We start from the raw sequence: 14,060 nt of genomic DNA, 5'->3' as shown, positions 1-14,060 counted from the left end.
TCCCACCATGCTATGTTACATTAGAGATTCCTTCTTTTTATTGTTCCCCATTCCCCTAAATCAGTCAGTCAGATAGTTAGTCACTTAAACATTGAGCATTTACTTTGTGCCAGGAACTTTCTGGAGCTGAAGACAAAAGGCCTTGCCCTCATGGAACCTATATTTTATTTGGGGGAGAGAGACAAGAAATAATAGACATGTGAATTGGGTGGTTTTAAATAGTGAAAAGTGTTTAGATAGAAAATAGAACATTGCTTTAGTTCTAATTGAGGGGATCTTAGGCGGTGGTACTTCTGTTGTGACTTGAATGATGAGAAAGCAGCAGCTCATATGTGAAGGTTAGAAAGGTAAGGATTCCAGGCTATGAGATGGTACATGCTTGGTGTTTTCTAGGGACAGAAAAGAAAAATCTCATGACTTGGAGCTGAGTAAGTAAACAGATTGGTGGGCAGTGAGATCTCAGAAGACTTCAGGAGTAGCTGTGTTGCCAGGGGGTGAGAGGGAAAGATGTGACGGTTGCTCGCATGCAGTTTGGGCAGGGAGCAGTCTGCCCCTGTTGCAGGCAATAAGGAGGTTCAGTGGAGTTTTAAGTAATGATTCTAGTACTTCACAAACCGTATTGTTAAAGTATGTCATAAAGCATTGTTCCTTGTGGCCCTTTAGAAACATGGTTGGAAAATTATTCATGTGATTTGCGTTATGTTTTAAAAGACCACTGTGAATGCTATGTAGCAGGGATACAAGTGGAAGGACAGAGTCCAGTTAGGCGGTCACAGTGGTTCAGTGAGAGATGACAGTACTTATGAAAAGTTGTGGCAGTGAATACAGAGAAGAGAAATCATGCTGTCAATATATATGTATTGATTACCCTCCTTGTTGTCAGTTGCCTAGACGGTAGCACTTCTGTTGTAGAGCAGAGAACATGTCTCCTCACAGTTTATTCTAAGACAGTTGATAGTCCTGGTTGAAATTTTCCTGAGATCCAGGTTTTATTACTCTTTTGATTCACTCAAACAACAAATTCCCTAGGGTACAGTCTTCCTGCCAAGATGGGTGTTTCAGTGTGGGATTAGGGATTAGCCTTCTCCAGGACCAGCACTCCTCTCAGCCTTAATGCAGCGCCAGCCATCTGGTCCTGTCGTCTGTCTTCATGATGGATTCTCAGGGACCATGAAGGCCTTCCAAGGCTTCTTTGCTTGGGTTAGGGCCTCCTCACCAGATCTAGCTCAGGACCTTTAAACCTCAAAGAGAAGGGTTCACAGAAATTGTGTTGAGCAGCATCCAAGCACCAGTGGATGTGTTACTGTGGAGAGATGCTCCCTGCCATGGCTCAGCCAAACACCTGTTAACCCAGGATTCTTTTAATTTGACTTGACTTAGAAGACAAATGAGTTTCAAGATACTGGTCACCTATTTAATGCACATGTATTTGGCAACCTACCAAGTAATTATTAATTTTTTCCACTCTTGTTTTGCTTTACAAATGTGTTTCCATATTCCATATGAAGAAATTAATTCAAATAGGTTTATACTTGGATATACTGTCTGTTACATATTTTGAAAGCCTCTGGTCAAAACACTACATGTATTACAAGGCCATTTGTATTACTGATTTGAATTATACTGTCGATAAGTGCATAATTTTGTGAAGCTGTGATTTTCCACTATTTGATTTTCTCTTCAAGGAAAAGCTTAAAGTCTGTTTTATGTGCTGTGGTGATCTGACACTTATCTGGGATGCTGTAAGTCTGTTCTTTTTGACATCACAGATGTTAAAAGACTAGGAAGTGGATAGTGTATGCAGGTGGAGGCCATTTCACTCGTTGCCGATAGTGTGAGGGTCCCAGCCAGCCATACCATAATGCTGAATCGAGGCTGAATAGCAATCCCTTAGATGCCCTCCACGTCTCTGGGGGGGCTTTAAGACACACATTATTTGTGACATTAGAATGTTAAAACTTTTTGCCTTGAGTTCTTAACTCTCATAAAGCTCAAGTGGAAGAACAGATACAACCTTTAAAACTGCCACTTTTTCTTATAGTTTTTCCCATGTGAGGAACAAAGAATATGATACTTTATTTTTTAAGGTTCTTAGGGAGATACTTGATTTAAAAAATGGTTTTTTTTTCTTGGACACGTAGGTTGCTCAGTCGGTTAAGCCTGAGTTCGGCTCAGGTCATGATCTCACGGTTTGTGGGTTTGAGCCCCGTGTCAGGCTCTGTGCTGACAGCTCAGAGCCTGGAGCCTGTTTCGGATTCTGTGTCTCCCTCTCTCTCTGCCCCTTCCCCATTTGCGGTCTGTTTCTCAAAAATAAGTAAATATTAAAAAAATAATAAAATAAAAAATGTTTTTCCTGAACTTTTAAAAATTCCTAAGACCAATGTAGAAGCTTAATTCAGTAAAAAGAAAGAAAAGTTGGTGGCCACCAGGATCTTGAGGAATTCTATTTTTAATGTCTTTATTTAGAAAATAGATTCACTTTCTGTAAGACAGTCCTTCAGTTATGTGATTCTTAATTTTGTAGCCCTCCTAAATGAGTAAGCTAAGTTTAAAAAACAGAAACTGACTTACCATATTGCTAATAGCTCTGGCAAGAAGGATGTTATCTTCCCTTCTCCCGTTCTTTGAATAGGCTAAGTGACTGCTAGTTTTAATTTTCAACTATGCAGTTGTTGGTTTTCTTTTACAATTAGAACTGAGTTAATTTGAAAGTTCTTGAAATTGATGTATATTTACCTATAAGGGCCGTTTAAAAAACAAATAAAGACCATTATGCTTCTTTAACTTGTAGGTACTGTTTTCATGACTGATAAATAACTTTTATGACTTAATTATAATAACTAATGGCATAGTTATATTCAAAGTGTTGCTTGGTAACAGGTCAGTATGTTCTTGATTCATTATTATGTAGAAAGTTAGCAATGCATCCTAACTCCAGCTTTATTGTAGTTATTGACTAGGGGTTGGAAGAGATACTGATATTACAAAATTCAGTGTGAATGATGATTGGTTATATACTCAGTCTCAGGACTGATTTTCTTTTAATTCCTTCTATTTGTATCTTTCTTGTTAATAACTTTGGCTTATAAAAGATTACTCTCGGTTGAAATATTTTTAGTATTGTTGAGGAAATACCTGTTTTATGTAAGAACATAACAGTTTTATAAGAAGATTAAAAGCTACTATTAATACAGATCTTTCATTATGTCTTTATTCCTTTTGAACGTAGTTGTATCAGACTGAGTCCAGTCAGGAGATAGAAACCACACAGAGGGTTAAGCAGGGTAAGTTTCATATGAAGAATTATTAAACTCTGATAAAAGAGTGACTGTAAGATATAAGAAAACTGCATATGGTACTCTAGGGCCAAGGGAGGAAAGTCACACTTACATAGAGCCTCTTCCCCAAGGCTGGATTTAGAACTTGTTGGAAAGGGTGTAGATCAGTCCACTGGACTAGTAGAGAAGTTCACTCTTTTGCCCAGACTGGAGCTAGTCTGCAGTCACTGGGAAGTCAGGGCAACCTGGAGCACAGTCCACTAGCAGCAAGTGGACTGGGCATGCAGACAGAGTGGCAGCTCTATGGGAAGCTGCAAGTAGGCCACCCATGTGGGCCTCCAGAGGAAACCAGGGGCTCACGGGGTCTGGAGGTCTTCAGTGTGCCTATGCAAACAGGAACCTCTTTCTCTGGCAGTGACCTTTTAGGACCCTACTGAGAAAGCTTAATGTGGCTGTCAGAGTGGAAATACTTCAATTGTGTCCATTATGGCAGGACATCCACGAAAGGGTGAGTTTGAAGCAGAGAGTCATTAAGTTGATAATGGGTACAATGATGTTCATTTTTTCCAGTTTCTTTTTTTTGCCATGTAGGTATGTAAAAACTTTTTTACTAAATTACCTGTCTGTACTTTTTACTGTTTGTGTTTGCTTTCCTTCCTTTAGCCCTATTGACATTTTGGGTCAGATAATTCTCGGGGGGGGGGGGGGGGCGGCTGTCCTGTGCATTGTGGTGTGTTTAGTGGCATCCCTGGCCTCTCTCTACTCAGTAAATGCTAGTATCACACGTAAACAGTTGTGACGACCAGAAATTTCTCCAGCAAAAATCTCTCCTGGTTAAGAACCACTGCTTTAAAAAAACACTGTTAGAAACAGTCCAGTTCTGTCTCATAAAGTTTTGCTTGTGATTTTTAGCAAATTCTGTTTCAGTAAAAGAAGGCATCTCAAATAATTATAAAATTGTGTTTTTGGAGGAGGTATCAGAAACTAAGTGAACCTCTTTATTTCATCTATAAATGAATTAGTCAATTTTCAATTGTTTCTACTCGCCTAGCTATTTGGTTGTATACCTGGGATTGGAACCCAAAATGTTTTCAATAAAAGGCTATGCGTATAGTATTCTCTTGTTCGTTCTTTGACCCAAGAGCATATGTTATGCCTGCACTTTCCCAGGTGCTGGAGACTTGATGATGAGGTTGTGCATAAAATTTCAGGTTTGCGTGAAGAATCATTTCATTTAGCTATCACATTCTTTCTGGATACTTGATGATAGAAAGGTGTTTTTAAAAAAGCATTGAAAGAATAATTCATTCATATATGAAAGGACTGTGGTTAAAGGAGCTACTCTTAGCATTAATGCAGTTTTGTGGTTGCAACTGTTAAAATGGTTGTGGGCTTTGAATCAGAAGACTGAGCATCTGGTCTTGGTTCTTCATGAAACTCATAACCTGGGCCTCCGTTGTCATCTGTGAAATTATGCTGGACTAACTGGATTCTGAGTTACCTATCATTCCTGTTCTGATAAGGTGTGAACTCCCAGGTCGGAGTTGAGGATGAGAGTAGAGAAGGCCTAGAGACTGTCACAGTCCTCTAGGACAGACATACGAGAAGCATCTAAGCTTTATTCTCTTACGGAAGTATGATGGCCTAAACAGTATTGACAGATTGGCAGTAAATTGGATTGAGATGAGTCTAGTAGTAGAGAATGTGCTTTAATACCAAGCTGATCCCAAATTCTTGTACTGTTCATGTGCTTTACAGAGATCTGATTCTGAGATAAATTTCTGAGTATAAAAAATAATTTTAAGGTAGGATTCTGGGTAAGTCGATAGGAGTTACTTAAAAAACAACACATAGAATGGGAAAAAAATATTTGTGTAGATTTATCAGTAAGGGACTTGTATCCAGAATACATTAAAAAAAAAAAATCTTACAACTCAACACTAAAAAGACAACCCACTTAGGGGACAAAGGATTTGATAGACATTTCTCCAAAATAAATATGTAAATGGCCAGTAAACAAAAGATGCTCAACATAGTCATTAGAGAATATAAGTCAAAACTATATGGGGATACCACTTCAGACCCACCAGTGTGACTCTAATAAAAAAGCCAGGCAATAACAGGTGTAGACATGGATATGGACAAATTGGAACGCTCATATATTGCTGGTGGGAATGTAAAATGCATCGTCTTTGGAAAGCAGTTTGGCAGTTTCTGAAACTATTGTTATCATACAGCAGTTAAACAGTTATCATAGAACTCAGCATGTCATAGAACTCAGTTTTCCAAGCAAATTGAAGATCCGCATCCAATACAAAAGCTTGTACGTGAATGTTCATAGCATAGTAGCATTATTCATAGTAACCAAAAAAGGGGAAACAACTCAAATGTCCATGAACTGATGAATGGGTAAACAAAACAAAACAAAAAATAGATCTCCATACAATGAAGTACTATTTGGCCATAAAAATGAATGAAATTTCATTTATGCTATAGCATAACTGAACCTCGGAAACAAGCTAAGAAAAAAAACAGATACAAAAGTCAACATATTGTATGATTCCATTTATATGAAATGTCTGGAATAAAGATTAATGATATCTAGGCGATAGGAAGAGAGGGAAAGGGGGTAACTATTAATGGGTATGGGGTTTTTTTTGGTAGGATGAAAATGTTCTGAAATTAGATACTGACAGTGGTTGTTCAACTCTGAATATACTAAAAGCCACTGAGTTGTATACTTTAAAATGGTGAATTTTATGGTATGTGAATTATATCTCAGTAAAGTGTTTTTTTTTTTAATTGAGCCTGAAAATTTTAAAAAGGAATTATTTAATCACTCTGAGATTAAGCTACAGTTGACAGTTATTTCTTAACTACCGGTTCCACATTTCTTTCAAACCCTTTCCTGTATTTTTGTCTTTTTGCTGTTTAATGTTTATTGTGTTTGGTGTTTTGGCTTTGTTTCTTTAAATAAGTTCTGGTTAAAATTTAGATCACTTGAAGTTGTCCTTTAACAGTTTAGACAGTAGGAATAGGACCAAGGGAATCTAGACATTCATCCCTATGTGATGTTATTTTGCCTTGATAACACAAGTAGTCATAACCTGTTCAGGGTTTCTTTTATGAGATAAAATGTCTATGCAAAAATCTAGGAGGAGGAAGCAATAATGTAGACAAAATTAATTTTATATTTTGCCTTATGTTTAGTTATGGAAAGAGAAGTTTAAGAAAAAATAATATGTAAATGAAACTTTTTCAGAAACGTCTAAGGATTTTTAATAACTTTCGTTTCTTTATGTGAGGCTTTAAAGTTATAATGTTCATTTTTAATAATAAATAATTTATCATTACAGACAGATTTGATCAATTTTGGGCCATCAACCGGAAACTCATGGAATATCCTGCAGAAGAAAATGGATTTCGTTATATCCCTTTTAGAATATATCAGGTAGGAAGTAGTGTTTTTAATGATACCAGCTTGTGAATGCCTCAGACACCTTACTTCTTGAAGTGGTGTAATCCAGAACTCTTTAAATTGGCACAGTAACTGAAGAGTATTGATTAGTCGATCTTCCCAGATCTTTATCTTTTGGTGACAATCACAGCAGAAACCACGCTGAAATATTTGGTTCATATACAGTTGATCCTCATTATTTGCAATATTTGCTTGCTTCCTAAAATTTACCTGTGACCAGAGTCAGTACTCAGCAGTGCGCTCATGGACATGTGTGGAACTTCAAAAAATTTGGTTTGCCCAGCATGCACATTTTCAGCAATGCCATACCTTCTTATTTCTGTTCTTTTCCCAGTTGATGTTTTTCATGCTTTTGTGCTTTTTTTGGTGATTTGTTTAAAATTGCTCCCAAGAGCAGTGCTAAAGTGTCATCTTTAAACAGAAACACACATAAAACAAGGTTATGTGTTGATCAGTTGAAGAATGTGTTGTGACCAGAGGCTCACAGTATCCCAACCCTGTATTTCCCCCAGGGACAGTGGTTCAAATATTTGCTGATTTAGCGTTTGCAGTGATTTTATAAAATGTAGCTACCACCAATAAAGAGAATCGACCTATTTGTTTTAACAGTGAGGCTTTATTTAGTGTTGTACAACAAAATAGATAGTAGGCTTTCCTTATAGCACAATTTCTTAGGTAAAGAAACTCCTTTTCTGTAGAGTACTTTAGAGCATGTAAGTGCTTTACATATAGCAAATACTTTGTGAATATTTGTTGAGTGAATGGTATTCCAGAAAGTGAGTTACCTACTATCACAAAGAAGTCATTGGGAATAGGAATTGGAACATAATATCATAGACATGGACTCTAATCTAGCAAGATTTCCATTCAAACTCAGAGAGATTATGTCATAACTTCCCCTTGGTAGCCATTTTCAGTATCCCACAGTCTTTACCCATAGTTACTTCTGTAGTATTTTTTAAATATTTAAAGAGCCATCAATCACATAACTGTATTAAAGAGGAAAACAAATTATCTAATTGAAAGCAAGTAAAAGCCCACTACACTCAAAGAATGAAATAATTTAAATAAGGTTTCTTTTCATTGATTTCATTAACATAATGGCAAATAGGCTATTTTTAGATCATGGATTTGTAATATGTACAATAGAAATAAAATGGGAAAAATTCCTGTTGGAATAAGACCAGATGATCTAGTTAGCCACACATCTCTGCTTTCTTTTTTTAAATTCCACAAGTCTTTGTCAAGCACAGATATTATACAGTGGGTTTGGAAATACCATAGTTTATTTATTTATGCATAATCCAGAATTGTGAAGAATCCGAAGCAATTTATACAAATATATAATCAAAACAAAAAAGAATTTGAAGTCAGAGCCATGCATCATAAAAAAAAAAAAATCTGAGGGAATGTACAAGAATTTATAATCACAAAGTAGAAAAGAATTTAAAATCAAAATCACTGAAAATAAAAAATAGAAACTCAGTGTGAGATTATATAAGCTTTGACTGAGTGAGATACTCAAGTTTATTAAAATTGACCTGCAGATTTAACCCTGAGTGTCCTTGTATCCAAAACAAGGGAAAAGAAAAGTGATAACATTTTTTTCCCCATCATACATAAAATGAAAACTTACTAGGTCATTAGGGAAAGCTAAACTTTCTTGGGCATTATATAGGGAAGAAATTTCTCATGTGGCTTCATTTATAAGGAGTAGGGCAATGTTTTTTTATAACTTCCCCACAGTAAAAATATAGTAGTTTTCATAAAGCTGCTTCCTAAAGTGTTATTCAGCAGTTGCTGAAGACAATGAATTATAAGTCACAGATCATCCACAGTATAATAAAGACTTGGATAAAGTAATGGGAAGGCTAGGACTGAAAAGATTTTTAGGTTATTTTGTTGAAGAATGTTTTTATCAAATAAGAAGGAAAGTAAGTGTGGAGCAAAGCATTTGGGGATTGGTATTCACAGTAAAGGTTAACCTGGCAGAGGAGAGGTTTACAGAGAACTGCGAAGGGAAAGAACGAGAAAAATTATTGCGCTCACATGGGAAAGCCTCAGTCTTTTCTGTGTTGCAAGGAATAAAGCCACCTGCTGAAAAGAGGGCTGGTAGCAGTTTTGGACACTGTTCTGTTTGACAGTGGGCAAGTAGAAGAGTTCCTATAGTTGCATAAAATGATGTGAGAAAGAAAGATGGCAGGAAGCCTAGCTATGTTGAGAGAAGAAATGTCTCACGTTAGATGACTCTGTACTGACCACCTAGGCATTCTATAAGAGAAACTTCTGCAGAGCTAGATTTAGGAGTGATGTGCTTTAGCTCTTCCATAAAGAAAAGCCAAAATGGAGCCAGATTTTATGGACTCTAAGTATAATACTTTTAGTGAGTAGGATTCATGTAGTCCATAATCTCATAGAGGGAGTCTGCTTTACTTCTTCATGGATATTGGTGGTTAAAGTACATTTTAGAAACAATAACAGAGTAATCCTTAAGTTTTCTGAGTGGATTTCAAAAATTTTAAAAAAAAGTTTAAGTAAGCGCTACATCCAGTGTGGGGTTTGAACTCACGACCTTGAGATCAGGAGTCATATGCTCTGCTGACTAAGACAGCCAGGCCCCCCTCAAAAGTGGTTTTTAAGCAGCAGCCCACTTTAGGGCCAAGCTTGGGAGGGGACAAATGGGACTGGGTCAGGTGGCTTGACTCCTTTCCTCCTGGGACTTGACAGTCTGAAACTTGCCTTTCTATCTATGCCAAGACAGATTCAGGTGCTTTGCCCAAGTTAGATAGTTCTTGATCTAGCTAGCATTCTGGATACACTACTACCCTCAAAATGTTAGTGTTATCTTTGAAGGCAAGATTGGATTAAAAAAATCTGTGTACTAGGATTTAGCACAGTCTTTCATATACTGTGAGTGCTTTATAATTACTTAATTTAAGGTGTTAAATTAATAGGGTGTTAAAAAGCACCAAAGATCATATAATTTTAAAGCTGAAAAATAGACTTTTTAAAAAGTTAAATAATCCCAAACTGAAATAGCTAGCTGTTTTCTTTGGATTTAAATGTAGAACAGTGGAAAAGAGCTAGAAGCTTTGGAAGGGTTAAAACAGCTGTGTACGATAGATCAAGATCACAGTTTTGCTTTATTCACTTAGTAGAGAATTATTTTGGCCTCTTTCTGCTTCGGTTTCATAGTCTGACAATTTGACTTACATGTAAACCTCACTGAGCTCAGAAGGTTCGAAAAGATTTGAGACATAAAGGCTAAACTAAGTCCTTTTCTTTAAAAAATAAAGTATTTCCAGAAAGAGCGCTGAACTAGAAGGCAGGGCCTCCAGGATTCTGGGAGGTCTGACACTGACCTTGGTGGGCCTTTGTTTCCTCATCCATAAAATGAAAGGGGCATGACTGAATGAATTTATATATCTGGTTAAAGTTTTTCTCCAAAGAAGCCATATTACAGGTTTATATAATTCTGTCAGTGACACTCTTATTTTTTAAAACATTTTAAACTCCTCACTTCAGAGCAAATTTATCATTTTTATAGCAAACATAGTCCTTTCCTTTATGGGATTGCTTTGACTGAAGTCCTTTATGGTACTGTATGACTTTTAATCACTTCTAAAAATGAAATTTATACTAAGTGGTTTATCTTTTTCATGAAGGCAGGGCAGTTGTTTTGTTCATGCTGTGTGTCCAGGGTCTTAGAAAAGTGCCTGGCATGTAGTAGGCATTTGTGAATATTTGTTCATTCATTAAATCATTCCATCTGTCGTTAGTAGTTGATTTCGGGCTATTCTGTTGTACCACGAGCTCCATAGTAACATACCATAATGCATTCCCAGACCCTAGCAAATTATCTTACTTGTGGCGTTTAGTTAAATAAAATATACCACAAACTCTAAAGGCATTCTCAAAAGAGGAGTTTCAAAACTATTTTGAGATTTATACCTTTTAGCAGTTACTTGGATAGGTAGGTTCTGGCTTGTATACTTTACTGTAGTTTCTATGCTGTGACTACTTGACGCTCTGATAGGGAAAGTATGTTATATAATCATCATTTATTGTGGGGTTATTACTGTTAGAATAATGGTGCAGATGTACAGAGCGGGAGGTGTGCCTTTCCGTGTGTATGTTATGTTCTGGGAAAAATTGTCAGATGTATTCATACCTTTTGTTGTGGTGTCACAACACAGAAGGATTTAGAGAAGGATTTAGAGAGAATGCGAGGGGGAGGGAAGAGAAAGAGAGAATGTGTGTGTGAAAGAGAAAATGGTTTTATAAAGTTCTATAATTAGATTGAAAGTGGGAAGCTAGAGAATTCTTGAAATTTGCTTGACGAAATGTGGCTGCCAGGTGGGGACTTTGTTAGGAAAGAGCTTGCTGCCTGATCTTTCCTGTGCCAACAAGTTGGCAGTTTCTCCTCAGATAGGAGGAGCTGACTTTCCTGTTGGTCTTACCCCTTTCCAGCTGGGTTCTTATTTGAATTTGAGTAAAATTTTAGGAGTAAGGTATGTAAGTGAATATAAAAATTTAGGAGTCTTAGTTTTGCCCATTCTTAGTTTTGCCATTCCTCACTTTTCCCATTTCTTTATATGTTTGAATCCTCATTCATGCCTTGACCAAAGGAAGATGGGTTCTGCTTCCTGTTTTCCTAATTGAACAGTCTCAAGGGGAATACAGGTATCTGTTGCGGACTCCTTTACAGCTGATATTAGTTCATATGGGTAGGATGTTCCATTAAGTGTAGCTTTTACTTATGCAGTGTTTTGATTAGTCCGAACCTTTCATTTCTTTCACAGTAGATATAAATCTCTGTACTGAGAACTTAAATTAGTAATAAGTTTAAGCAGTACCTGAAACTCTAGGTTTATTAAGATAAATGAAAGACATCATTTTTACTAAAATATTTTTCTTTGCAGAAAATAATAAAATTCCTCTGTAGCAAGGGGTGTGAAAAGGAAGGGGCACTGAGCATGCTTAAATCATACTTCATCTTTTGAAGCCTCAGAACCACCATATGATGTAGGTATCATCATCTGATTTTACATGAGGAAGCTGAAGCCCAGGGGTTTTCAGTCGCTTGCTCAGGGGTACACAAATGAAACACGGAAGAGCCAAAATCAGACCTAGGTGAGACTTAAAAAGTATAATTTTACGTATAAAATGAGGCTTACAGAATTTTCAGGATGGAATTATCACATAAAGTCCACCACAACTAAATAAATTGATAGAAACCTAGAAGTCTTCTAACTGGTGATACTCTGTAAAGGCTGGCTTTTGTCCAGACTGTTGGGAAAACTCCGTTGTTTTTCATCTGTAGTTTGATTGTCATGGGCTCAAAATGACTACAATCTAGCGACAGACTTTTAGCGGTACAAGTAAAATAGGTACAAAAGTAGTCTAGAGAGCCATTATAGACCAACATGTGTCATTTCTGTCATTTACATAACAGTTTAGTTTGGTGTGTGAGTTTCAGGTCTGTGTTCCTGAAATCCAGGTGCTTTGTATTAGCTGGTATTCTAGAGATGAGGTTGAAGGCAGAAAGTGTTTCAGAAATGTAACCTAAGTGTCATTTAGAATAGCACACGTAAACAGATGGTGATTAATGGGGATATCTGTTAAAAAGACTTGTAAAGTGACGGTGAAGTCCTTAGGCGTTGGTATTTAGGTTGTAGAGTGAAATTAGACATGTTTTGTTGTGTTTTTCAAGAAGCAATGGATTCGTAAATGTTATCCTGCCAAAATACTTTGCATAAGAAAAGTTTATTTTATTCAGTTATTCGTTCATTCATTCAAGTTCATGGACTCACAGATATTTGCATGCCATGCCCTGTGCTACGCATGGGGGATACCTGCATCACCCTTTACAGAGCTTGTAGTTTAAAGGTGGAAGGTAATCAAGTAAGTATACAAACAAATGTAAAATCACCACTATCATTGGTGCTGGGAAGCAGAGGTAGGTATACAACAAAAGCCTCAATCCTCTAGGGAGAGTTTGATCTAGTTTGGGAGGGCAGAGAAGGCTTTGTTGGTGTAGTGTTGTAGCTCTTGGAGAATCAACAGGTGGGTGGAATTAAGGAAGGCAAAGATTGATGATAAGAGCTTTGTAGGCAGAGAGGACCTTTTAGGTGTTGAACACAGAGTTGGGGGAAAATAAGGCTGCAAATGTAAGGGTTAGACTATATTATGGAATTTTCTTTTTATTTTCTGAAGAATTTTAGTAATATCCATATTTGAATATCCAAATTTACTCAATAAAGCTTACCTAATCACCTACTTTGTTCTTTATAGAAGTTATAAATAAACTTATTTATAGAAGTTATAAATAAATTCAGAGAATCCTCTTAGGAGCAACGTAACTGTTATTTTTAGTTTTAAACAAAAACATGAAGCTGATAAATGATGCTTATTTTCTAATGAGGTTAATTAATGATTCTTAGTTGTTTTTTGGCAGTTGTTCATCAGTTAAATGATGTCAGAGTTTAGCTTGGCAATTCCTGGACTGAAGAAGGAGTCAAAATTTTAGATTCTGTTTGCTTTCAGAAATGCTGATTTATGCATTTTGAAAAGTCAGAACAGCAGAAATGTGTGGCAAATTATGGTGGTGTTTATTCAGATTCCTTCTCTGGGGTTATGGCAGTTTGAGTGAGAAATTGCAATTCTGTTCTTTTGTTGTTTCCCATTTTAGTTGATACCTTGCAATAACATGCAGCAGAAAAGGCCAGAGAAAAAAAACAGGGACTTACTATGTGGTAAAGTGAATAGTAATTTTGTTTTTCATTTCAAAAAGAAACACTGAGTAATTTGTAATACATTTTGAACTGTGTAAAGATATTTAATATCTTTAATAGGATAGAATGTATTCTCTGTTCTGCAGTTGAACATATGTTACTTAGTTTTTTTTTTGAGAGTTATTTTCAGTACCTTTCCTTAAAATTAAAAAAAAAAAAAACCTTTTGATGGTAGCAAAATACATGCAAAATTTACTGTCTTAACTATTTTTAAGTATATACTTCAGTAGTGTTAAATACGGTCTCTAAAACACTTTCATGTTGCAAAACTGAAACTCCATACCCATTAAACACCAACTATGAATTTGATTACTCTAGGTACCTCATATAAGTAAAGTCATAAAGTATTTTGTGTGTGTGTGACTTGCTTATATTACTTAGCATATTGTCCTCAATGTTCGTCCATGCTGTAGCCTGCATGTATACACCATGTTTTATGTATCCATTCATGGACACTAGAGTTGCCTCCACCTTTTGGCTGTTGTGAATAATACTGCTATGAATACGGGT

At 36.4% G+C, this 14,060-nt stretch overlaps 1 protein-coding gene across 3 annotated transcripts in view; it reads left to right on the top strand.

The window, feature by feature from the left end:
• ATG5 (autophagy related 5) overlaps positions 1-14,060 on the top strand; it is a 130,226-nt gene that overhangs the window by 68,511 nt on the left and 47,655 nt on the right. For all 3 annotated transcript variants that reach the window (XM_003986419.6, XM_006931914.4, XM_019831033.3), the window contains one exon: positions 6,635-6,729. In XM_003986419.6, coding sequence (XP_003986468.1) covers positions 6,635-6,729 — 95 coding nt within the window. The remainder of the gene's footprint in view (positions 1-6,634; positions 6,730-14,060) is intronic.

Source organism: Felis catus, chromosome B2 (genome assembly GCF_018350175.1).
Source record: "Felis catus isolate Fca126 chromosome B2, F.catus_Fca126_mat1.0, whole genome shotgun sequence".
In the NCBI taxonomy this organism is placed as follows: domain Eukaryota; kingdom Metazoa; phylum Chordata; class Mammalia; order Carnivora; family Felidae; genus Felis; species Felis catus.
Note: the sequence above shows the minus strand (reverse complement) of the source record. Positions and strands in the feature narration are given on the sequence as shown.